The sequence below is a fragment of the Leucopleurus acutus genome (assembly GCF_964270905.1).
Source record: "Leucopleurus acutus genome assembly, chromosome: 5".
Taxonomy (NCBI): Eukaryota; Metazoa; Chordata; class Mammalia; order Artiodactyla; family Delphinidae; genus Leucopleurus; species Leucopleurus acutus.
The window spans coordinates 15,634,341-15,661,293 of record NC_139147.1 but is presented as its reverse complement, the minus strand read 5'-3'; the positions used below and the strand labels follow the sequence as shown (position 1 = coordinate 15,661,293).

General features: G+C 37.5%; 1 protein-coding gene across 1 annotated transcript in view; it reads left to right on the top strand.

Moving 5' to 3' along the window:
* The window catches only part of MAP3K7CL (MAP3K7 C-terminal like), a 37,148-nt gene extending 13,800 nt beyond the window's left edge, over positions 1–23,348 (top strand). The window contains exons 3-4 of the mRNA XM_082839827.1: positions 10,568–10,683; positions 22,722–23,348. Of these exons, the coding sequence (XP_082695953.1) occupies positions 10,568–10,683; positions 22,722–22,902 (297 nt within the window). The 3' untranslated portion in view covers positions 22,903–23,348. The remainder of the gene's footprint in view (positions 1–10,567; positions 10,684–22,721) is intronic.
* Positions 23,349–26,953: the final 3,605 nt, after the last annotated feature.

Genomic DNA, 26,953 nt, shown 5'->3' with positions numbered 1-26,953 from the left:
TGGAAAAGTGGTCTAATTGAGAAAGATTGACCTGGAGACAGAGTGGGGGACATTTCACGTCATCAAGGTTTGCATTTCTAGGGTTTCAAGGTCATGAAGCCCTCAGGTAATGCCCCTGTCTGTTTATGTGGCTATAGCATGAGAATAGCAAGAACTTAGGGGACTTCCCTGGTGGCACAGTGGTTAAGAATCCGCCTGCCAATGCAGGGGACACGGGTTCAAGCCCTGGTCTGGGAAGATCCCACATGCTGCGGAGCAGCCAAGCCTGTGTGTCACAACTACTGAGCCTGCACTCTAGAGCCCACGAGCCACAACTACTGAGCCCATGTGCCACAACTACTGAAGCCTGCACGCCTAAAGCCCATGCTCCGCAACAAGAGAAGCCACCGCAATGAGAAGCCTGCACACTGCAACGAAGAGTAGCCCCCGCTCACCACAACCAGAGAGAAAAGCCCTCAAGCAGCAACGAAGACCCAATGCAGCCAATATTTAATTAATTAATTTTTTAAAAAAGAACTTAGGGTGTAAGCTCCTACTTTTAAGGAGTTTTGGAGCCTGGGGACAGGGCTGGTCCCTGCTCTCCTTGCTATGGATGTTTCTGGGCTATTGTAGTTTTGGCCCATTTTGGATTAGTGATAAACTACAAGGGACACTTGTCATGTGTGGCGAGACTTCAGAATAATCTTCCTTTCTCTTCTCCACGCTCACCCTCTCCCCAGTTCTCTGACAATCTGTAGTAGAATGTAATTATTTTAAGTTAAGCCTTCTGAATCCTGTCTGGTTTGATCTATGAGAAAAATATTTTGTATGTGTAGTCTATGGATGACCTATCAAAGATATCTAATTTTAATACACCAGAATTATTTGAAAGAAAATAATTTATGACCCTTTCATTTTCTTTAGGTGATATATGGTGATTCCAGAAAGATGGCTTTAGGAAGAGGCTCTGCTTAAAATACCTGGATACTGGCCTTGGGTCAAATGTTCACCTGAGTACTTCACTTTGCTGTCACATTTAGACCAGTCTAATAGGGGTTTTGAATCCTGGGCACAGATGTTTGCTTAGTCACCACTTTTTTCTCTAAATACTGATTCTGAAAGCCTTTAGGAGGGGTCTGCCACCTCCAGTTCCCAACTGATGTTTCTTCTTGTCTTACACTTGGTAGCATTTCCCATGTGTGGGTGTGCTTGGCGTCCTGAAGTCATTTGAGTTTGGGGCCCCTGGACCAGAACAGTCCTTGACAGAGGTGGGAAGAACCAAGAATGAGCCCTTATGCAACCCAAGATAGAATCCTTTTTTTTTGGCTCCAGTTCTTGTCTCTGTGCCCAGTGCACTGAATTAAAACCTGTAAGCAACTAGGTTGGGTCTGAAGAACTGGTGTTTCACTGCTGGGATGGTCCCCTGAAGATCTATCCAACACAACTCAGGTGTGACCAGACCTCTTGGAGGAGCTCTTGTCTCATCTCTGCACAGGCCTGGGCATCGTCACGGCCCTCCGACAGAAAGCCTGCCAACAGAGCAATATCAGTAATGTAGAGATTTCTGAAGACTGTTCAGGAGGTTATACTAATGACCTTGCAGCTGTCAAAAGACAGCTCTGTTCTCCTCTAAAATTTCCTCTGCAGCTATCAGCCATCGTATCTCCTTCCTCTCCCGTCCCCCATGCAGGGTCTTCAGCCCAGCTCTCTGGTTCCTGCTGTCTAACCATATCCCCCAACCTCTCTTCTTCTCACCATGGAGGACAACTCAGCTGTTCCTCTGCTTTTCCGTCTGGTGTGCTTACATGACGTACAACCTTCCTTGCTTGGGTTCTGTCCTCACTGATGGGCTGTATGTGTGCTGCTCATGGTGTAGTTGGGATTGCAAAATAATAACTATATTTTTTTCCCAGTCACAGTTTTTCCCCTTTATTTTACTGTCACCACAAAGCTATTTTATTATCTTAGGAGTCAGCTGAAAATAAGGAGTTAATGCGTTTTGCAAATAAAAGAGGGAAAGCATGTTTAGATTCATATTCCCCCACCACTATTATGGATCATTAATTCTACTTTCTTGTGCTGACAGTTTTTTTCCTTTGGGAACATTAATGGTCTTCCCTGGCTCATGGATCATTCTTCCCAGAATTCATGGCACCTCTGGCAACTATCCAGATAATTTTTCCGTTAAAGCATTGCAAGATCCCTTTGAATTTTATAGCTTTAATTCCATTTGACATATATTAGAAATTAAGTCTACTTAATTATTTTAATCTAAAGAGACTATTTCATCTTCATTGATCCTTAATGAATTAGTCAGTTGAGAAGCTGATTTCAGACTCAGGGGTTATGATACCCCCAACTTCCCCACCCTAAAATATGGTATTGCTTTGCCTCTTCATGAACAGAGAGGACCTTCCCAGCACTATAACTAAAAGCATTTCAGTAAGGGCTTGTTTTTTTGGTTGAACGATATGATTGAGTTTGTTATAAACATTTACCAGTGGCCAAGCCATTTGGTTAGGGTTGCCTCTGTCTAGGGCTGTTGTCAGTTACCTTTATTCTACACTCCAGGGTGTGAGTAACTAAAATATAAGATGGAGGGGATTGAGAGGGGAAAGATAACACAGAAAGCTACATCTAAAAGCAGACTCTTGTTTCCATGCTTAGTATAGCATATAAATTTAAGACATTCTGCAGCAGGAAGTCTCTATTGAAAGCAATGAAGATGCTTTATGTATGAAAGGAACAATCCATTCCATGGAGCAGGCTGTCTTTACAGTCAATCCAGTGTGCTTTTATCACATAATAATGACTCTTGGGATTTAACCAACCATCATAATCCTCTACAGAAAAATAAGTTAGGTTACAAAGGCATATGAAGGGCCTTGTGGTTGTTACTATTTACTTGAGGATGAATTGACTCTTACTTATCTCTGCTAGAGCCTTAGAAATGTGCCCAGTGAAAACTAATTGATGCCAGCTGATTATTCCTGGCCTTCCTCTCTGAATACCCTCAGATTTAAATCCTACCCATGCATATTGAGTACCGCTAGGCAAGGGGGGATCCCCGCAACAATTGTGTAAGCTAACGATTATGTCTCCACTTTAGGGATGAGAAATATGAGGTCAAAGTTTGGTCTACATAAATTTGCTAATTCAGACTAGATCCCTGATTCTGAATCTAGGTAGCCTTCATTTCTTTACAGCTTTGGGGGAACCTATGGCCTGCTTACATTATGTTGATAGGTGGAGGGTTTTTGGTTTCTGGCTTGCGAAGTTGCCATAATGTGGTTATAGAACAACCTAGTAAAATCTATTCTGGCTTCCTGATATCCGTTACACGTTCTTTCATAGTTTATAAAATGCAGCTATAAAGTATCTGTTTGGTAGATACGCTATCACCACTTTGACCCCCCCCAAGAGTTTTCGGTTGCTTTGCCAAGAATGTGGACATGTTTAAGCATGTAATTCGTGGGGCTTCTATTTTCACAGAAGCCAAAAAAAGCCTTGGGCAAGAATAGCAGTGACAAACATTTTTCTCGATGTCTCTATTAAGGCAAAATGTTGGGCAAGAGACCTTGGGCTAAGGTAGGTGTTAAAATGAACATCTCTTTGTAGGCCTCCGCCCAGGGGCAGGTGGTAGGTTGGTTCTATTTTGTGCGGATTCCTTTCCTGGAATTTGGCTTCTAAATTCTTCATGTCCATTAGGGGCAATGTTTGGGTAGAGCTAGTTTAGACCATACAGTCAAAAGAAAGGAGGTTCAATCCTATGTCCATGTGTAAGAACGAATGAAAAATCACTACTTTTCTTTAGGCCTCCGTTTCCTTCTATTTGAAGAAGAGGTAATGATGGACCTCCCTCCCTTTTCTGAAGGATGGCACAATCCTTTAATAGTCTCAAGGTCTGGGTCAGAACCAAATTTGTCTTAAAATTTAACCACATTGTAATGTTTTGGAGGTTGTGGTTTGACCTATAGATGATCCAAAGCTAAGCTTTGTGGTCTTTGTTGCCTTGGAAAGAAGAATATGTTTTATTTGTAATCAGGTGGAGGACATGCTGATAACTAGATTGTAATAAATCTAATGGGAGTGACGTGACTGGGGCATAGGCACTGGCATTAGGCTGGCATGAATTTGGACCTCAGCTCCACACCTACTAGTTTTGTGATTTGGGCATGTAATTTACTTTCTGTAAACCTCACTTTTCTGACCTGCAGAGTGGACATAATATCTCACATCGTTGTGTGAATTAAATGTAATAATGAACAGATCGAGCATGGTGCTTGGCAAAATAATTGCTCAATTAATGTCAATTTCCTTCCCTGGTGAAATTGTTTATTGAATGAAATATTTAAGCACTAATATCTTTATATGTGTAAAATGAAATGAGAGAAACATCTCTTTGGATTCTTGGGTTAGGAACAGAGATGCTGATGCCCTCTTCTTTAAGCTAAGGTACTTGGAAAACAATACGACTATTTTTTCAAACCAAATTGAGCAATAGCTTCAATCCCTCCTAAAGTACTCCCATCTAATCTGAGAAGACAGTAACAGGTGTCTCCGTGGTACACATTGAACTTGCTTTTTTCTCAGACAGAGTTTGGTAAGTCCAGAAACTGATGTCACCTCCACAAATAAACAATTTCGTAGCTTTGGTTGTGTACTATAGTATCTTGTTGTCCGAGCAGTCACTCCAGAAACTTCCTTTAGGTCTTGCATCAGTGTATCACTTGCTATCTGGGAAACAAAAATGGTAGAAAATGCAGGAGTCTTAGCATTCTAAGATTCTACTGCACTAGTCTTGAACATCCAGAGAAAACACTGAAAAAATGTCTGCCATTTTCTCTCTGAGGCACACATTGAAAAGTATCTTACAGTCGTTTTTCTGGCTGCTGGGACCACACAGAAAACATATATAGATATCTTGGAGCTTAATTTGATCCCTTTAATTTTTTTTTTTTTTTTGAGAAGCCCAGTTCATTAGGATATGCATTGTTAGAAGCGTTTGGGGCGCTCGAGTTCTTGCTCCCTTTAATATTGCCTACATCGATAGAGATGACTTAAATATCCTTCATTCCAATATTATATAATGTATAAGATGTGTAGTATAATTAGTACTAGTGCTGACTTTGACCATAGTGTAGATAGTATAGAAATGTCAATTCTTAAAATATTTTTTAAATATTTACAGTTCTTGATAACAGAGTTTTCAAATATTGCAATTAGTCCTGTCTGTGTTTTTCCATTTAGTTTTAGCAAATTATGCTTGTTAATTTGGGGACATTAAAATGCAACATGAATTTAAGCCAGTCACCCCCATTCTGCCTCCAAAATAAAGATAACACTGAGAATCAAGGAATAAATACAAATACAGTCTGCTCAGCAACTGTAGAATATTTAGCTTCCTAAATATATCTTCTGTGTGGGAAGCTGGGAGAGGAAAATTAAATTCTTACATTTTTGAAGTGGATGGGGCCAGTAGTATTTGAAGAAGCCAAGTAGAAAACGGAAACGCTTAAGCTGGCTTTGCCTCTTGCGGAGAGATGCTTGGCTGGGTCTTTTCCCACGGGGCTCCTTCCAGAGGACAGAGTCCATTTCGGGAGGAGCTTGCTATAAACCGGTGGATGGGATGGTGTGGCTCAAGCCTGCATTCTTGGAACAGGAGCCTGTGGTTTCTCTCTTACTTCATCTTGTTAAATTGGTCCAGATGACTGGGGTGGATACCAGAGATAGTAGCGGCTCTCTCACACTGCCATGTAATTTAAAGCCCTTGCAAGCTCCATCCTCAGGCAGTAGCAGGATAAGGGGGGATAGAGGAAAGGGGGTGTGGAGGAAGTGCCTCCTCCTGGGCTCTGACCTCATCCAAACCCCAATCTGTGTCTTGGGAAAATGTGTTTCAAAGTTGGCTTGAGACACTGTTAAGGGAAGGTCTTAATTTAACCTTCTTAGAACTGGCTGGGTTGTGAGTAGACCAGATACCATGGCATCGAGTGGACCGGAAAAGTTGTTTCTGTGACCCTACAGAGTTTGTCCCCTAGTGCCTGAAGAATACTTTTACCTTTTCATTTTCACATGAAATATCTTTGGCTTCCTTTTCTTTGAAATTCAATATTTCATTCTTTAAGCAAGAGCGTGTGATAAATGCATACAAATCATGGGAGGATGTAGGGTAATTGTGGAGAAAATAACAAGGAAACTTTCTCTTCCTGAAGAGAAAAGAAATTCACTATCAACATGGAGTTTATTTATTGCTTGCCCATTCCCAGCACAGGATTATAAGTATGAAAATCTCTTGGATGAAATAGTCAAAATCAAGCAATGAGAACTGAAATTAAAAGTTTTATAGATAAACAAGGATTTACTGTATAGCACAGGGAAATATATTCAATATCTTTAAGAACCTATAATGGAAAAGAATCTAAAAAAGAATATATATATATATGTATATATGTATATATATATATATATATATATATATATATATATATATATATACAACCAACCAAACCACTTTGCTGTACATATCTGAAACTAATAAAATATTGTAAATCAACTATACTTAAAAAATTTTTTTTAAAACTGTGTTAATTTTTATTCCAAGATGTTAATAGCTGTTTTCATCTGGGTTATCACAGGCATTCTTTTACGTTATTATTATTTTTAATGTGAACACATGTTAAATAGTATCTTAAATCCATGTACAGTTGATTAATTCATGGGTGCCAGTGTTTTAAATGTCACATGATGTAAGCCTACTAGTAGTTCCATTTTTAAATTGGAAACCTGATTCTTGTGCTTGAATTTTAGGAATCTATTTCCTCGGGTAAACACTTTATTCAGTGAACCCTGTTGGTCATATATTTTCTTCTGTTTTCAGGGCTTATAAGAAGGTAAGAGAGAGTCACTCTCAGTGAGGACCTTATGATGCTACACACAAACCCACATTATATCATGAAACAATGAGAGTGTGCTATGTCATGCAGGACAATACATTTCATTACTCTGTAGTTCTACTTTTTATATCACGTAAATTCCTGTTGGGATGAGAACAATATGTGTTTAAAAAATTCTTTGATGAGTTTCCTGAACTGGAGTAAACATCCAATGATGTCAAATGGCTTTCTAAGAACAGTGGGTCCTGCTGACCAGAGGGCACTTTGATTTGTCCAGCAACGTTTGGGTTTAGTGGTACATGGCTCCGAATTATAAAGGGGTGAGAAATTTTAAGTTTCCTGGGGAGAAATTTGGGAAGGAGAGAAAGGTAGGGTGTGAATGAAATGAGTCTCAGATAGGGAATCCTGGTAGCAATGCTTAGAAGATGGGCTGGGGGCAGCAGAAGGATCTAATGATACTTTTTTTTGCATTAAACTTTTTTTTTTATTGTGGTAAGAACACATAACACAAATGTTCTCTTCTTAATTTTAAGTGTACAGTTCAGTAGTGGTAAGTATATTCATATTGTTTTTTTTCTTATTCGTATTGTTGTGCAACCAATCTCCAGAACATTTTCATCTTGCAAAACTGAAACTCTATACCCATTAAATAATAATTCCTCATTTACTCACCTCCCCTCCATCCCCAGCCCCTGGCGACTAATGAGATAATTTTACAGTGTTGTGGTGTGTTGTGCAATATAACTTCCCTTCTTGCTTAAAAAATAATTAATTTTGTTCTTTAATGCTTTCATACAAATTGGAAGAACATGTATGTACTGCTGCTGAGTTACATGTCAGGCTGGGTATAGACAGAGCTTTTAGGAGCCGGAAACTGAAGTTACACCTGGCATCCTTTTACTCCCTGAAACACTGAACACTAAGTATTTTTGGCTTTTTTAAAAATTGGCACTACTTCTTAATTGTGGGCAATCTTGAAAATATTGTGACGTATAGCATGATCTTCCTGCTGAGAACATATGAGGATACTGAATATATCCTGAAATACTCTATATCCTAATGTCCCCTTAGCATGATCATGTTACCTGTACATAAAAACATCTTCAAATTTCCCACAATTAAATAGTGCCAATGAAAAAAGAAGTCATGAAAACATTTCCCCCTTAGTAAAAAGCATTGCAGGTTGGCAAGCCAAGGGGGAAAAGAGGACTCTCTCTTCTTAAGAAAATTATTATCTGTAATTTTCAGTTTTTCTTTTAAATTATAGCAGCAAAGGGTATTTCTCCCTTTCCATGGCTGCTCTCATCTGTATCCTCTTAGGCATGCAAACACAGACTCCTAAAATCTTCTGGCTGTCACATAGGTAACTATGCTGAATTCGTGGTTCAGGTACCTCCATGTGGCAAGTTATGGGCTGAACTGGGTGTAGTTTATGAGTGTTCATGAGGACAGGAAATAGGATACGTTGAGTCTTGGGGCTTACCAGTATGCAAGTCCTTTAACAGGGCACAGGTGGTTTAATAGCAGCTTGGTGAGGGTGCCCAGAGTAAATTGCTTTCATTCCCCTTACTATTATACCTGGTCATTTGCCAGTGTAACAGGTGAAAATTGATGAGGGGGTGGTGATTTCTAGGATTGGAGGACCCAGGAGTTCTGAATGCCTTTGACAATGCTTTTATCTGCTGCGGTGAGTTGTACTGTAATACCCCCGGGCACTACTTTTTAATTTATTTCACTATAGAAAGAGATAATGGCTCCAACAGGCTGAGTTTATGCTGTGAATATGTTCATGGGGCAGTAGGGAAAGATGCTACATAATATAATTATTAGATGAATTTACATGGATTAGAACACAACAGATGTTCCACATAAAGGTTAATTTCATCCAAGTCTATTTCAAATTTTATTTCCTTTAGAAGATTTCTACTCAGAGGCTTCATGATAAATAGGAAGGGTCATCTTACTTATCAATCAGATTTTATAGAATTTTGTAGAACTTTCTAGAATTTCTTTTGCATCCTGGGTGAGGTCACTAAATATGACACCCAAAGAAATCTGTGTCCTGGAAGAATATATAGTGAGAGGAGCAAGTAGTAAGAAATTCATTAGTATAAATTAATTAATATAAAATTAGTGAGACTATGACCTAGTCAGACACATAGTTTACATATAAAGACTATTGTGAAGAGAGGATTAGACAGAAGAGCCTATTTAACAATTAAGTCATATTTCTCAGATATTATATAACATTTTTCTATAAATAATTGAAAAAGGTGATTAAAACACTCTTTAAAAGACTATTAGCTAATATTTCTCCAAGTAATGCTTTTAATAATGTGCCACTATAGAGCAGAAACTGACACACCATTGTAAAGCAATTATACTCCAATAAAGATGTTTTAAAAAAAGAAATAATGTGCCACTAATTAGAACTAAGGATTACAAACTCAGGGAAAGCTAGTTCTTTAAAAATAATTTCTGGAAAGAAGATTTTCAACATGTTTCGGTTAGAAAGGCTTGAATGCTGGCCTCTGTTTCCCTCATGGATGGGAGAGAAGCAAAGACAGGAAACCTTGTTCTCTTTGGCCACACGCTTTATAAGCATCGTTTTATTTGGGGTTTGGTCTTTCATATGCTTTGTTAATTCTTGCAAGCATTATTTCCAGGCCAGCATCATTTTTTCAGTTTGGATTCCTTTCATTTTTTAAAAATAATTTTTATTGGAGTATAGTTGATTTACAATGTTTTCTTAGTTTCAGGTGTCCAGCAAAGTGAATCAGTTATACATATACAAATATATCCACTCTTTTTTAGATTCTTTTCCCATATAGGTCATTACAGAGTATTGAGTAGAGCTCCCTGTGCTGTACAGTAGGTCCTTATTAGTTATCTTTTTTTTTTTTTTTTTGCGGTACGTGGGCCTCTCACTGTTGTGGCCTCTCCCGTTGTGGAGCACAGGCTCCAGACGCGCAGGCTCAGCGGCCATGGCTCACGGGCCCAGCCGCTCCGCGCCATGTGTGATCTTCCTGGACCGGGACACGAACCCGTGTCCCCTGCATCGGCAGGTGGACTCTCAGCCACTGCGCCACCAGGGAAGCCCAGTTATCTATTTTATATATAGTAGTGTGTATATCTCAATCCCAATCTCCCAATTTACCCACCCCCCCATTCTCCCTTAGTAACTATAAGTTTGTTTTCTATATCTGTGACTATTTTTGTTTTATGAATAAGCTCATTGGATTCCTTTCTTGTAGGGCTCTTCCACTCTACAAGATTTGATAGAGCTACAGGAACAGAAAACAAGGGGGGGATTGAAACAGACGACTGAACTATTTCCCCATCACTAATTCTCTAAAGCAGAGTCTGAGATTTCTGGGGAAAAGTACAGAATTATTAGGGGACTTATTTTTCCTCCAGCGCATGGCAGGTAACTGATCTGTAATGGGTCTTATGGCTCTGGCTTGGGCCTGAGAATGCCCTGGAATAACACAGAAAGATAGATACATGTGGGGAGGATCAGACCACTTCTCTATTTGTAGTCAAGTAGAATCAGCTGAACTCTGTCCAATGAGGGTTGACAGTGCTATTCTCATGCAAAAACTCTCCTTCTAAAGAACATCAGTAGAGCACGATGGTTGGTAATTTATTCTGCTACAAGGAAATGGACTGATTTCTTCTTCTTGTTGTTTGTGAAGCCTCTGCCGCCTTGTCATGACTCCATGGAATCCATGCAGGTGTTCAAACAGCACTGCCAGATAGCAGAAGAATACCGTGAAGTTAAAAAGGAAATCGCCCTGCTTGAGGAAAGAAAGTAAGTACTGTCCCCCTGAGCACCCTCAGCCCTGAATCCTGACTGCTGGTCATGGACCAGGGGTCATGGATTGGGAGTGGCAGGGGAGGAAAATGCTGAGCATGGGAGCAAGAGGGAGGGAGACATACAGGGAGGAGAACTGACATTCTGTAGTTAAGAGGTTACACGCATGTCATGTTTGATTCTAGAAATGATCCAAATGGAACGGCGCTAGATGAAATGCTTTACAGAGTAGTGAGGGGAACCACAGGAGTGCTTCCTACTCAAATTTAATTTTTTAATAAGCATTCTTTAGTTCAGGAAATTAAAGATGCCAAAATACCACCTAGAGCCACATTATGTTCCATATGAATGTGCCCAAAGGCCTCAGAGCACTTTGTCTTGGGGTGAATTTTAATTAATGCTTGAATGGTGGAGTACCCACATGAAGTAAAGAAGTCACTGTGATGGCTCTTTGGAATAATGTAAAAGGATTAGTTGCCTAACTACATTTTATAGCCCAATAGTCCAGTAAGTTTTTATTTTGATAGCTTCTATTACCATTACAGTTCTGCTATAGGGAATTAGGCAGTTCTATTAATTAAAGCACTATCACTTTACTTACTCATAACTTTATGCTTCAGAATTCTCCTTTTGATTGCACTAAATTCTGCTGATGTCTACCCAGTGATCCCCATTCTTTCATACTTTCAAAGCATCATAGCGTTGGTCGGTTTGTACTTACACATTTATTAGGGAGATCTTTTGATGAATATTTGCATCTCCTGCCAAGTGGTAAGTGTCATAAAAGGGAGGATAGTCAGGTGTCTCTCACCATCATATTCCTGAAGCCTAGCACAGTGCATGGCATGTAGATACTGAATAAATTTTTGTTGAATGAGTGACACATAATCCAAACATACTGTGAGTCTGTAAGTTTCTGCTTCTTCCCTTCTTACTGGAGTGATACATGGTATCACTCCATATTTATATCAGTATTTATACTTTGTATTTAGATTTATATAAAACTTATTTTTTAAATGAATATAAATGAAATATATTTTGTTTTGAGAGATTTATGAAATTCGTGGGACTCTTTGGAGAGTCCCCAGAATAGTGGTTGCACAGTATAATATGCTAGGGAGCAGCATGGGTTTTAGGGTCAGACTTCTACATTCACTGTAAGACCACAGTTAGCATGTTATTTTCTTACTTCCTTGCTTCAAACATAAAGTCTTACCTGGACTTTTGGTTATAGGACACTGAAGGATGCTTATGAGGAAATCAGAAATACAACTTGTCCTTTGTATGTCTGAGACTTTCTTTTTGGTCTAAGAGTTTTCATAAATTGGTCGGAATGCTTAGATTGTCCATTTACACACAATATGAGCCCTAAAAACAGTTTCAGAAAGGAACAGAGGAAGCTTACTAATAATGTGACCAGTGAGTAAGTTAAAGGAGGACTTGTATAATCAGTAGCCTATAAAGGTATCTTCCAGTGGGTGTACGTGTGTGTGTGTGTGTGTTTGTGTGTTTGTGTGTGTGAACTGTGGTGTTGTGACAGGAAAAAAAGCCCCAGGTAATTATGTATTTATTTGTAAACACTTTAGGCTGGAAGTACAGTGTTATATAAATTAACCTCATGTGTAGCTTTTTTGGGTGGGGGCAATGCAAGACTTACCCACTAAATTATATATTTTGTAAGTTTATATTTTTGTATATTGCATTAAAAAATACAATAGGATAACAATATGAGAGTGATTCATCTGCTCTTTTATTAAAACATATTCCTGCTGTTTCTGCAAAACTAATCTTACTTCCTCCCTAAACCTCTTTGAACTTTGGAGTTTTCTTGAAACCATGATGTTGTCTTTTTTTTTTTCTTTTCTTCCTAATAATTGACTAGATAAGAGACAAAGACCAAATTCTTTGATTTTTTTTTTTCCTTTCTTTTTTATAAAGTCTCTCAAGTTCCTTTTCTTCATTCCCACTTCTGCCATTTGGGATCAGGACTTGTTACTTCAAATCTTGATCAATGTAATATTATAACTGCTTTCCCTACCTATGGTTTCCTATTGCTAGAGAAGGGCACCCAGTGCTTGGCCTGGGTTGAAAGATCTACCTTGGGCCTTAGTACCTCTGCAGAATGTTCTAGCTCATCCTTTGTCTTCAGCTACGTTGACCTATTCACTTTGTCCACCTCGGTGCCCTTGCTCACACCAGGCTCTCAGTATACAGTCTCCCTCCTTCCTCTTCACCTGTCCAAATGCTATCCTTGAAAAGAGCTTAGCCTGTATCCCTAGCCCAACCATCCCACAGTGATCAGTGCTTTTCCTGGATGAAGGAAAATTCACTGGAATGATTCTTTGGGCACTTTTTGTGGGCGAGTGTTATCAATAGCTATCCACTGAAGTTTCTGTCCTTTCTGACTATGTAGAGTTCTCTGCAGACCTGGATAACCTTTAACATCTCTTTGGATCGTAATCACTGAATAGGGAGCTGCACGTAGGGTAAAATACAAATAGGGGTGATTTACAGTAGCTGATGATAGGAAACTGTTATATCCTCCATGTATGCATTTTTAAAATTTGTATTGTCTGTATTTAAAATATGGAGTCAATATCAGCAATAAAGAATTGCTAAGATAAATTGTTAAAATTCAAAGTAGGATTATATTTTATATCTATAAATAAATGAACTTGGTCCTCCAAGGGTTATGGGTGATCCGTGTTTTCATTAACACTTTACTGAAGCAGAAATTCATTTTACAACAGGTATTTTCCTGAACAGTCTTTGTGTTCAAGCAAGATAAATTGGGCCAAATGGATTTGACCCAAGTAAATTCACTCTCCATTTTTTTGATGATTTGGATGAGAATTTCTTCCCCATCATTTAATAAAGTGTGGCTGATTATGTTGCTTCCAGTGATTGGCTAGCATACGCTGGACACACAGAGAGTCACTAAATCAGGTATTTTAAAAGAGAGTTTTTGAATAATGGAGCCATGTGGGCACAGGTTAAGCTGAACTTCTCTCTCATCTCCAGAGGGGGTCTCCCTGGACCTAGTTTGGGAGACTTTGCAGAGGGGAGGGGAGAAGAGTTGATTATAACTATTGTTTTAAATCATGTCTGTTGGGTGGATAAAGACAGTCAAACATTTTCTGGGATTACAAATTCAGCATGGGATGAATTTAATTTAAAGAATAGCTTCTGGCTTATTGACCAGTGATATGCAAAAAGCTTGTTCTTACCTTCATTGGAAATTTTTCTCTTCTTAACTGAAAAAAAATGACAATTTTATTGAAAGCTTTAAAAATTTACCAAGAATTCTGACATCTTTACAGAACTCCTACTATCATTTTTGTCTATTTTTTCTAGGCCTTTTGGATGTGAATAGGTATTTTTTATATAATTGCTTATATAGTAACATAAAATGTATACATACTTTTTTCAATAAATATTCTAAGCATTTTTATAGAACACATATAGGTTTTGTGTATGTAATGGAAACTCATGGAAGTGAGGTACAGATATTTTATGGCATTTGATATTTATCACTGAATTGTCTGGCAGTTTAAAAAATATATGGTTAAACTATAATTAGTTCTACAAATAGATTTACCATTAGTAAAACTTGCTTTGTGTTTTATCTTGTTCAGAGGAGAGACCACTCTTCTGCTTTATATATGAAAAATTGTGCGAGGTGTTCCAGTGTTTAAAAGATTGACTTAGACTGTCAGAAAAAGATAAAATCTTAGAAAAGTCAGGTTGAAAAATGTTATATAACTTAAAAGAAATAATTCAGGGGCTTAAAAAATAATTCAGTGGTTTTCAGTAGACTCACAGAGCTGTGAAACCACCATCACGATTTTAGAACATTTTCATCGCCCCAGAAACAAGCCATGTACCCCTGAGTGGTCACTCCCCATTCCCTCCCGCCGGCCACTGGCAACCACTAGTCTACTTTCTGTCTCTATGTATTTGCCTATTCTGGATATTTGAGATAAATGGAATCATGCAGTATGTGGTCCTTTGTGACTGGCTTCTTTCACTTAGCATAATATTTTCCAGGTTCATCCTTGCTGTGGCATGCATCAGTGCAGGCAGACCTCAGAGGTACTGCAGGTTTGGTTCCAGACCACTACAATAAAGCGAGTATTACAACAGAGAGTCACACAAATTTTTTGGTTTCCCAGTGAATACAAAAGTTATGTTTACACTATACTGTAATCTATTAAGTGTGCAATAGCATTATGTCTTAAAAAAACCATACAAACTTTAATTAAAAAACACTTTATTGCTAAAAAATGCTAATTATCATTTGAGCCTTCAACGAATCGTGGTCTTTCTCCAATAACAAAATCAAAGATCACTGATCACAGATCACCATTACAAATATAATAATAATGAAGAAGTTTGAAATATTGCAAGAATTACTAAAACGTGACACAGACACATGAAATGAGCAAATGTTGTTGGAAAAATGGTGCCAATAGACTTGCTCATTGCAGGGTTGCCAAAAACCTTCAATTTGTAAAAAAACACAATATCTGTGCAGCACAATAAAACAAAGTGCAATAAAATGAGGTATGACTGTACTTCATTCCTTTTTATTGTCAAATAATGTTCCGTTATATGGTTATATCACATTTTAGTTAGCCATTTGTCAGTTGATGGACATTTGGGTTGTCTGTACTTTTAGCTATTATGAATAATGCTGCTACAAACATTTATGTATAAGTGTTTGTGTGGATGTATCTTTTCAGTTCACTTGGGTGTGTACCTAAGAGTAGAATTACTGAGTCATATGATAACCCAATGTGTAACCTTCTGAGGAGCTGCCAGACTGTTCCTAAAGTGGCTGCACAGTTTTATATTCCCATCAGAAATGTATGAAGTTTCCAATTTCTCCACATTTTGCCAACACCTATTATGTCTTTTTGATTATAGCTACACTAGTGGGTGTAAAATGATGTTTCTTTCTGGTTTTCATTTACACTTCCCTGATAGCTAAAAATGTTGAACACCTTTTCATGTGCTTTTTGGCATTTCTATGACTTCTTAGAGAAATGTCCATTCAGGTCCTTTGCCCATTTTTAAGTTGAGTTATTTGTCTTTTTATTATTGAGTTAAAAATGTTGTATATAATTTTAGTTGCAAAACATTAGAAAACTGTTTTCATATGAGAGTACCACAATCAGTATAAGACCTGTATTTTCATGCCTTTTTTAAGATACACAAAATGATGATTGAGGGAGCAACATCTCATTGAGGGGAACATATCAGGATGGGGGAAAAGGGAGCATAAGTAATTTGTAAAGGCATAGTCTAGAAATAGCCCTATTCTGATTTGTTTTTAGTCATGGTATTTACTTTATCCTGAAATTTCCAACAAGAGGTTTTTATTATTAATCAGAAACATTTATTTCTTTATGGGCGTTCCTGAAGGCAGAGGCTTTTAAACTGGGTTCTAGGAAACCTCTCAGAGATTGGGGATGGTGAGGGTGATGGGGAGGCGGGGTACTGTACAAGGGCCAAACAGGGGAAGTTCAATTTTATGTGTTTTATTTGCTTCACTTCAGGGTACAATTTTCTTTGCAAAACGATACCGCAGTTAGAAAACATTGAAAACCAAACCTCACTTTTTTATTCCAGGCACATTTTTCTTAAATCTTTACACAGCCCTCAGAAAGCAGGTTTCCACTGTCATAAAGAAACAATAAATTGAGGTATTTCTCCACAAGTGTTTGCAGGGTATGTAGTAATGTGTGGAAAGTTCTATCCTCATTCCTAAGATGTCTAATATGGATAAGATGCCTTTTGTATAATTTATAGGTTTTGAGTTCATTTTCCAACAGTGGAGATACACCCCCCGAGTCTAACAGTCTATCGAGAATTGAGGACAGGGCTTGGTTTGCAATAGGATTTCAACAAATACTTGTCAAGTGAATGAGTAGAAGGACCAAAGAACTGTCTTGGCTCTTCACTCAGAGGCAGAGGTGTGGACAAGGGGATTCTTTTTATTTTTTAACATCTTTATTGGAGTATAATTGCTTTACAATGGTGTATTAGTTTCTGCTTTATAACAAAGTGAATCAGCTATACATATACATATATCCCCATATCTCTTCCCTCTTGCATCTCCCTCTCACCCTCCCTATCCCACCCCTCTAGGTGGTCACAAAGCACCGAGCTGATCTCCCTGTGCTATGCGGCTGCTTCCCGCTAGCTATCTATTTTATTTGGTAGTGTATATATGTCCATGCCACTCTCTCACTTCATCCCAGCTTACCCTTCCCCCTCCCCGTGTGGACAAGGGGATTCTTTTGTTTGAGGATTTAGTTTTATGTGAAATCCCAATATACCAGATTTCATTAGACTGTGAGATTACACTTTCCATTTATGCCCCAGTCATAATGATTTGGGCCTTTTATACCTAATTATAGGCAGTCCAGTCTTTTAACTGGAATCTCATTCCCAGGTACCTCTCCACCTAATCCTCTCTGCCTGGAACCACATTAAAAGGGACAGAATATTTACCTCTCTTCAGTGAGAGTGCCTTTAATTTTGTCTCTCTTGCTAAGGAAAGAAACTCCAATCTTTAGGGGAGCAGAATGAGGAAACATTTTTCCCTCAGCCAGTTTCCCCAGTCATTAGCATGTTACATTACCATGGTACATTTGTCGAAACTAAGAAACTGACATTGATATATTACTATTAACAAACTCTAGATTTTACTTGGAATTCATCTAATTTTTCAATTAATGTATTCTGTTGATATTTTTGGTAGACTCCAGTCTTCCATTGAAATATATCATCTGTTCTTCTATTTCTTGAATATATTAATCATAGTTATTTTAAGTCTATGTCTAAGAGAAAGACAAATACTGATGATATCACTTATATGTGAAATTTAAAAAAATACAACAAACTAGAGAATATAACAAAAAAGAAGCAGACTAGCATATATAGAGAATAAACTAGTGGTTACCAGTGAGGAGTGGGAAAAGGGAGGGGCAGTATAGAGGTAGGCACGTAAGAGCTACAAACTATTAGGTATAAAATAAGCTACAAAGATATATTGTACAACACAGGGAATATAGCCAATATTTTATAATAACTATAAATGGAGTATAACCTTTAAAATTTGTGAATCACTGTATTGTACACCTGTAACTTATATAATATTGTACAGCAGCTATACTTTAATAAAATCACTTAGTTAATTAAAATAAGGAAACAAACAAAACGAGGAAAACATTTTGCCTTTCCCGTTATTCCTAACCCAGAATTTAACTCTTTTTCGGGTGACTGATAGTGGAAATCTCCATTTCCTATAGAGTAGGGGTTTTTAACTAGACTGATTCCTCAGCCTCCTACCCCTAGGACGTTGGCGATGTCTAGAGACATTTTTGGTTGTGATGATGTGGGGTGAGGGGAGGTGCTACTGACATCTGGGGAGTAGAGGCCAAGGATACTGCTAAACCTTCTATAATGCCAATGTCTGGGACAGCCACCAACAACAAAGAGTTGGCCCAAAAGATCAATTGTGCCAAGGCTGAGAAACTCTAGAGCAAATCTTACTTCTTCCTGCAAAGGTAAGGTGTTGCCCTTTGGCTCCCAGAAGATAGGGTAAATTTATTCTTCCTGCATCAATCATTTGTAGGGCTTCAATACTAAAGTCTAGACTGTGTTTTGGAAATTCCATTTCAATACCATTTATTGTTCCTTCACCTGCATAAGATGAAGGTGAACTTTCACATCCTTTATGTCATCTTGAAGCATCTACTCCTCTCCTGTGTATAAATGTTGGTGCTAGAACACACATCTTTCAAGAACCACTAACAGTATAGTCTAAATCACAATTTAAGCTAAAATTCTCCTATGATGAAGATAGTATTTTATTACACTATTATTTTTTAAAATTAATTAATTTAATTTTATTTATTTTTGGCTGCATTGGGTCTTCATTGCTGCATGCAGGTGTTCTCTAGTTGTGACGAGCGGGGGCTACTCTTCATTGTGGTGCGCGGGCTTCTCATTGCGGTGGCTTCTCTTGTTGAGGAGCACAGGTTGTAGGTGCGTGGGCTTCAGTAGTAGTGGCTCGCAGCTCTAGAGCACGGGCTCAGTAGTTGTGGCGCACAGGCTTGGTTGCTCTGCGGCATGTGGGATCTTCCTGGACCAGGGCTCGAACTCATGTCCCCTGCATTGGCAGGTGCATTTTTAACCACTGTGCCACCAGGGAAGACCCTTTGTTACATTATTATTCAAAACGCTTTAGCTCCTGGGGACTAAACTGCCTAGGATTTTGTCTTTTCCAAATAAAAGTCTTTAGTTAACTTAGAAAGTTCCAAGAGTTCTGGTCTTTCCAGAAACAGAGAAATACTTGGACTAATGATGAATCCATTTCCCAACCTCCTACAACATAAAGAATCTCCTTAATTTTGAAATTAGTTTGCAGAAAGTTTTAGTTCTCTTTACAGACTCACTTGGATTTCCCCTTCCCCCATTTGTTTTAGCAAATAAAAACTTATCCAGGCATGTGGCTTAGGATGGGGCCAGCAGATGATCTATGGTGGACCCAAGGTTATGACCTTTTCACTGTTGAGGTACATCATCTGGAAAACTATGGTATAAATAAGATTCCTGTAATGATGATCTTCTACACTTTTATCACATTACACTGAAGGGAAATGATAAACAAGAAATCAAAGGCAGGACCACATTCTAGCCAATTGTACATATTGACTTGCTCCCCAGATCATCTATTTATAAGATTATCTTTGTAGGTTGATGTGCTGGGGTTTAATTATGAATTGCTAATGAATGAGCATCAATTTTTCTATATAAATAGGTCTTGGACAGGAGGCAACAGACGTTTTGACAGTATTCATTAAATAGATGTGTAACTGCTTATCAAATACATGAAATTAATTTAGAAACCTATCAGTTGAGTCTTCTTGATTCCAGTAAGGAAGAAATTATTATTGACTTTCTCCAATGCAAGAAAATTGGATTAGACAATCATGACCATTCCTTTCAGTTGTAAAATCTGTGATTTATTTTCCCAGTTAGTCAAAACTAATAACAGATATCCTCAGGAATTTTAAATGAGGTCAGATATGGAGCCTGGACAGTAGCCATTATTTGTGTGACACAGTTAATTTGAAAGGAAGAAAAGAACAGAAGTAGATGATCTGATGGGTGAGGGATTTAGAGGCATGTCCCTTTTTACTTACATAAATTTTACTAATCAATTTCTTTAAGATAGTTACATAAGAAACTTTACTAATATTTAATTATTGACATTTATTGCTTAAACTATGTTTAGAGGCAAAGAACCTTAAGCATTTAATCAGAAGGATAAGTTCGATTCATGGCTGCTTCTTATTAGGTGTGTGACTTTTTCCAATTATATTAAGCACTTTTAGTTTCTGTTTCCTCATATTTAAAATATACGTTGTCTCTGAGGTACCTTACTCTTCAATTATATTTATTCAATAAGTATTTATTGGGAGACTTTATATTCTTTTTTTTTCACCCTTTGGCCGCACTGAACCTGACCAGGGATCAGACCCATGCCCCCTGCAGTGGAAGAGTGGAGGCCTAACCACTGGACCACCAGGGAATTCCCTATATTCTTTCTTTAAACCATTTTAAAAAATTGAAGTATAGTTAATTTACAAGGTTGTGTTAGTTTCAGGTGTATGGCAAAGTGATCCAGTTTTATACAAATATATATATATATAGAGAGAGAGATATATATAAATTCTTTTTCAGATTCTTTTCCATTATAGGTTATTACAAGATATTGAGTATAGTTCCCTGTGCCATACAGTAGGTCCTTGTTGTTTAACTATTTTATATATGGTAGTGTGTATATGTTAATCCCAAACTTCTAATTTATCTCTGGGAGCCTTTATATTCCAAATACTATGGAAGATTCAAAGATCAATAAGAGCCCAAAGGAACCTTGTGTATATGCATATGAATGTTCCAGATTATCTTCCCTTTGTCCCTGTTGGGCACTTTCTTTCCCGTGCCTGGTTTTGCTCAGTGGTCACCAAATCGGGTACACAAAGCAGTCTGTTGAATGCAGGAAGAAAATACTAGAACTTCTATTCTGATTTGCTTTTTATCCTTTTCCTGGGGCAACTGTGTGATAGTTTCAAATTTACAGAAAAGTTACAAAAATGGTAAAAAGAACCCTCATACTTCCTTTACTGCATTCATTAATTATGAAGAATTTCCCCAGTTGTGCTTTATTCTCCCTCTCCCAAAGCTACATACTACTGGGGCTCTCTCTCTCTTTCTCTCTTAGAGAGATGGGGTGTCTATCCATCTATCTATATCACATGCACATATACAATTATATATATGTGTGTATATATATATATATATATCTCATGCTCCATTGCCCTAAATACTTCAGGGAGTATTTTCTAAGAACAAGGACATTCTCTCACTTGACATCAATACAATAATTAAAATTAAGAAATTTAGCATTGATTCAGTAGTATTATCTAATTCACAGGCCATATTTAAATTGCATCACTTTCCCAATAATTTCCTTCACAGCTTTTTTCTTTCCAATCCAGAATTGCACATTGCATTTCATTGCCATTTCTCTTTAGTTTTTCTAAATATGAAGCAGTTTTAACATTTTGAAGCATACAGGCTTCAAATGCTTTTGTAACATTTCCCTCAATTTGAGGTTGTCTGATGTGTGCATTTTTTGGCAGGAATACCACAGAAAAGATGTTGTGTCTTTTGTGATGCATGGGGCATCTATTGGTCTCATTACTAATGATGTCAAGTTTAATCACTTGGTTCAAGTGGTCTTCCAGGTCTCTGCACTTTTGCATACAGAGGAGAAAGAAATATGACATACCCTTACGTTGAGGCAAAGGAAAATTCAGTTAAGTCTAGTTTAGGATTAACTGACACATATAAGGGGAATGGACCTGTTTTGGGTTGTCATGTTTATTAAATCTAAATATAGACTGCAAATCTTTAGTTCCTTATTATGTATTTACATCAATGAATTATTTACAAATATTTATTGTTTTAGGCATTATCACTACAGGTTCCCTCCAATAACCTTAGCTTGCTTCCTAAATTCAGGAGTCAGGACAGCACCAAACATAGAGATATTGCTTTGTTAGTTAGGGTGACAAGATATATATAAGGGCTAGGGAAAGACATGGAAAATAATATCTGCAGGAGGAGGATCTGCAACTGGAATTTCTTCATAAAGATTTGTTACTTTGCCTAGTAAAGATTTGTTAAACTCAGAAATAGAAAACAAAAGAAGATAATAACTGAATTTGAAGGACAAAACTTAGGTAAGGGACAAACTATGATTCACCTACCTGTAAGACAATAGCATCTTAAATTATAAACAAATTTTTCTGTTTTTTTCCTACAAAATAGTCATAATTTTTTATAATTTGTTGTACTCTTTAAAAGATCACCCCTTTTGACTGTCAAAGGACTTATTGAGCTTTTGCCGGTATATGTTTATTTTATTTCTATTTATTTATTTATTTTTAATTGGAGTATATTTGCTTTACAATGCTTTGTTAATTTCCACTGTACAGCAAAGTGAATCAGCTTTATGTGTATTTATATCCCCTCTTTTTTAGATTTCCTTCCCATTTAGGTCACCACAGAGCATTGAGTAGAGTTCCCTGTGCTGTACAGTAGGTTCTCATTAGTTATCTATTTTCTACATAGTATCAATAGTGGATATATGTCAATCCCCATCTCCCTATTCATCTGATTCCCCCCTTCCCCCTTGGTATCCATACATTTGTTCTCTGTATCTGCGCTGGTATATGTTTAATATTTTGGATATATCTAGACGAGGTGCTGGAATAAAATAAAGGCATCTAACATTTGTGAAGTTGGAAAAATAAAAGTAAGGAGGCAAGCAGAGATGGGTAAAATTTAGAAGAGTAGAATGACATATTCGACTTCCATTATGCTGTTGCTGTATAATTCAATTTGTTTGCATTATGTTTTATGCTTCTTCCTCACCTGCCCCCCTGAATCTTCAGAAAGGAGCTCATTGCCAAGCTGGATCAGGCAGAAAAGGAGAAGCTGGATGCCGCTCAGCTGGCTCGGGAATTTGAGGCACTGACGGAGGAGAATCGGACATTGAAGCTGGCCCAGTCCCAATGTATAGAACAACTGGAGAAACTTAGAATACAGTATCAGAAGAGACAGGGCTCGTCCTAACTTGAAATTATTCAATGTGAGCATAAGAGGTTGGTGGCTGCTATGCACTGGCCAAAAGATTTTTATTTTAAAGGGATAGTGAGTAAAATCTATTGCTTCTCCTTATTACCCACATGGCCAACGTCTATACTAACGAGTTTAATGCTTGCCTGATATAGTTTGAGAGAAGGGTTATTTTATTTTAAATAAGGTAATTGAAACAAACCTATTACCGGATGTTTTCAGAGATCATAATTCGTTTCCAAAGATATTTTTTTTTCTTATTTAGCAAGATACGATCATGCTGTAGATCTGGGTAGAAAATGATAGAAATAGAACATTGACTGATTCTGCTAAGAATCATGAACAGAATTCAGCCATGAAACAAACTAGTAAGATGCTCACTGCAGTTTCTTATCTGTGTATTTTAAAATTTCACATCTTCAATATTTCTACGGTGCTCTAATCTCAACTGTCAGAAACTTCTCCAAATACATTTATGTTCACCAGAGTTAGGTTTAATCCCTCAATGATTGATTGTACTAAGAATAAATGGTTGCATATCATAAAAGCTTTCTCATGAAAATATTAGCGGAAAGCATGTTTGTGCCAGAAGCACATTTGCCAGTGCTAACTTGCTGTTGTAATAAAAAGCTGATAAGGCTGCATTTTCTCCATGCTACGTTACCTCGTGGTAAACATCTCTGCCTTTGCTTGTGTGTGTTCTGGGAGAAATGGAAAAGTATTGTTTGGACATTACCTTGGTGAGTTCCCATGAAAACAGCCCAGTAATTTGAACAGTAAAATTCTAACTATTACTCTGTTTTGGATTTAAGGAGGTGTTTTGGATCAATGATTAATAAGAATATATGAGTAAATTTAAGATTAAAATGATTTTTCCCTTGTTCTATCTATCACCATAGTTTTCCAAATTGATCTCTTTGTTTTATGTCCATTTCTATTCCTGTAACTTCTTTTTCATTAAACATAGATCAAAACCCTCAGTCTGTATTTTGTCTCTTTCTTAACCTCAATTTATGCTAAAAGTTGGGATGGGTTAACCCTAGTCAGAATTTGTTCTTAGTTGTATTTGGAAGTGCCAAAAAAGCGGTGAAGTCCCTTTTCTTGTAAGACTGTGGTTTCTCATATAAATAACTCAGAGCTCTATACTGAATATGGTCATTAGTGTCTTAAAGTATTTGCCCAGAAAACATAAAAGAGAATAGCTGATTAAAGCAATAAGATGGCCTGGGATAGACTGGTTGTTATCAACTGGGGGTGATTTTACCCTCAAGGGACATTTGGCAAAGTCTAGAGATATTTTTGTTGTCACGACAAGGATGAGGGGGTGGGTGATACTGGCATCTGGAGAGTAGAGGCTGGGGATGCTGCTAGACATCCTGCAATACACAGGACAGCATCACAACAAAGAAGAATTGTTTGGCCCAATATGCCAATGGCACAGAGGTTGATGCACCTTGGGTTAGACTAATCACTGGGCAGCTGGGCAAATGCCAAGCGGAAACATGATGCAGGGCCATGGGTTTCTTGTCATATGGTGTGTTTCCATAGGTCCTTAGCATCCTTAACCTCAGTCTCCTCATTTGTAAAATGAAGCTTTTCAATAGCTCTCAACGTTTGAGTGTTATGTGAGCCTATTCACCTTTCAGCTGCTTTAACATTTAACTAAAGGTGAAAGTCCCTATTATCCTGGTAGAGCCTTCTTTTTAAAAGAACCCCAAGGCTTATATATACTAATATAAAGAAGGACTTGTTGACTAAATTTATATAGATCTAAGGTCAATGGAATGGAAGGAAGAAGGGTAAGTTACCTAGCTTTAAATACAACGATTAGTTGTTGATCACTGCCCATCTGAAGAGGGTTACACGTATTTACAGAATTCAAGCAGTCATGGCACCTTATAGAAAATGGGAGGGGAGGGCATGGAAATATAGTTGCAAAATCTCTCTGCTCTACCAGAATGAAAATAATTTTACAAGGTCAAAATATTTGAACACTCTGTTATTTTGTTAAGGAGACACTGAGTAAATAGTTTTCATATCTGTTCTAGTCTTAGCCTGGAATTTTACTGTTTCCAAAAGATATCTATTCATAACTCAAAAGTAAGCATTTCTATAGGTGTGTGTGTGTTTTAATATTTTTTAATTGAAGTATAGCTGATTTACAGTATTATATTAGTTTCAGGTATACAGCATAGTGATTCAACATAGGAGGGTGAGTTTTAAGCAGACTTTTATTCATTAAAAATATAAAAACATCTACTTTTGTAACATTGTCAGAGAAACCTAAAGGCAAAATTTCTTATATTGTCAGTTTCATCTTTTCATTCATTTGACAAATTTCCTCCAATCTTATTTACCGCTGCCTATCGTCTGTATAACACAGAATCATTTAAGAATTTTATATCTTCAAATATATTTACAATGTTCTTGCTATTAGCAATAATGAAAAATTTATAGAGCATTAAAAATGAGCACAGAGGTTCTATTAGTATTAAGATGAAGTGCTTGCTTTAGAGCTAGAATTTAAGAAAAATGTAACCCACATTGTACTGTGTAACTGCTCTGCTAAAGAATTTGTTATTTGTGGGCCATTTAGTTTATATAGACATAAAAGAATGTGGTTACAGGTGACTAAAAGCCCAGTCTCTTCTCATTGATGTTGGTATCTTGATGTCATTCTGGTACCTGGGCTTGGATGTATCATTAACTCAGTACAAACAAGGAACTAAAAGGGATCTGGAATTCAAATTCAATTCAACAGAAGTTTACTATTTACTTACCAAGTGCAAGGCAGAATAACAGCAAAAATGAATGACACAATCCCAGTGTTCCACACTTTGGGAGGCAGTAGATAGTCTTCTCAGAGGGTATATGTAGGGGGATAGTGACAAATTAAGTTGAGAAGTTCCACTGGGCCCTGGTTGTGGGAGAGTTTGGACAAAATAAACATTTTGAAAAGAGGAGTGAATGGTCAGGGCTGGTCTTGAAGACAATGAATAGGGTTGTGGTGTACAGGATGGATGGATACCAGAAATTGTCAGGCTAATAGGAAGGACTGTGCAACAAGGGAGAATGGCAGCAGCTGGATTGGAGGAACAGACTAGTAGGGTTGGGAGAGACAAAATGAGAAGGAGAATCCACGTGCCTTGGGATGGATGGCAGGTGTCATTGAAGCAAAAAGATGAATAAAAGTAATGTTTAATGAGCCCTTTCTGTACCAGAAAAATCCAGGTTCATCATATAGGCTGTATTATTTAATTCTCAGAACAGCCTGAGAGGTAGCTATAATTATCCCCATTCCCCAAAGCCAGAAAGTAAGGTTACACAATTTGTACAGTGTTTTGCAGGACTGGGATTCAAATGCAAATTGACTTTTTACCTTCCCTTCCTGCCTCCCTTCCTTCCCTCACTCTGCCTTTCCTTCCTTCTTTCCTTCCTTCCTCCCTCCCTCCCTTCTTTCTCTTTCTTTCTTTCTTTCTTTCTTTCTTTCTTTCTTTCTTTCTTTTCTTTCTTTCCTCCCTTCCTTCCTTCTTTCTTTTCTTTTCTTTCTTTCTTTCTTTTCTTTCTTTCTTCCTTCCTCCCTTCCTTCCTTCTTTCTTTTCTTTTCTTTCTTTCTTTCTTTTTTCTTTCTTTCTTTCTTTTTCTTTCTTTCTTTCTTTCTTTCTTTCTTTCTTTCTTTCTTTCTTTCTTTCTTTCTTCCTTCCTTCCTTCCTTCCTTCCTTCCTTCCTTCCTTCTTTCTTTCTTTCTTTCTTTCTTTCTTTCTTTCTTTCTTTCTTTTCTTTCTTTCTTTCTTTCTTTCTTTCTTTCTTTCTTTCTTTCTTTCTTTCTTTCTTTCTTTTGTTCCTTCGTTCCTTCCTTCTTTTCTTCTTTCCTTCTTTCTTTCTCTGAATGCTTGTACTTTGCCAGGCATTCTGGAAGGTGTCAGGGACACAACAGTGCACAACAGGAATGTGAGTCTAGTAGTCAAGGAATCCTTAGTCTAGTGGGGAAGGTAAACATTTACTTAACTACCTACCTGGGGTAGTTTTAAATATATCTAAAAATCCC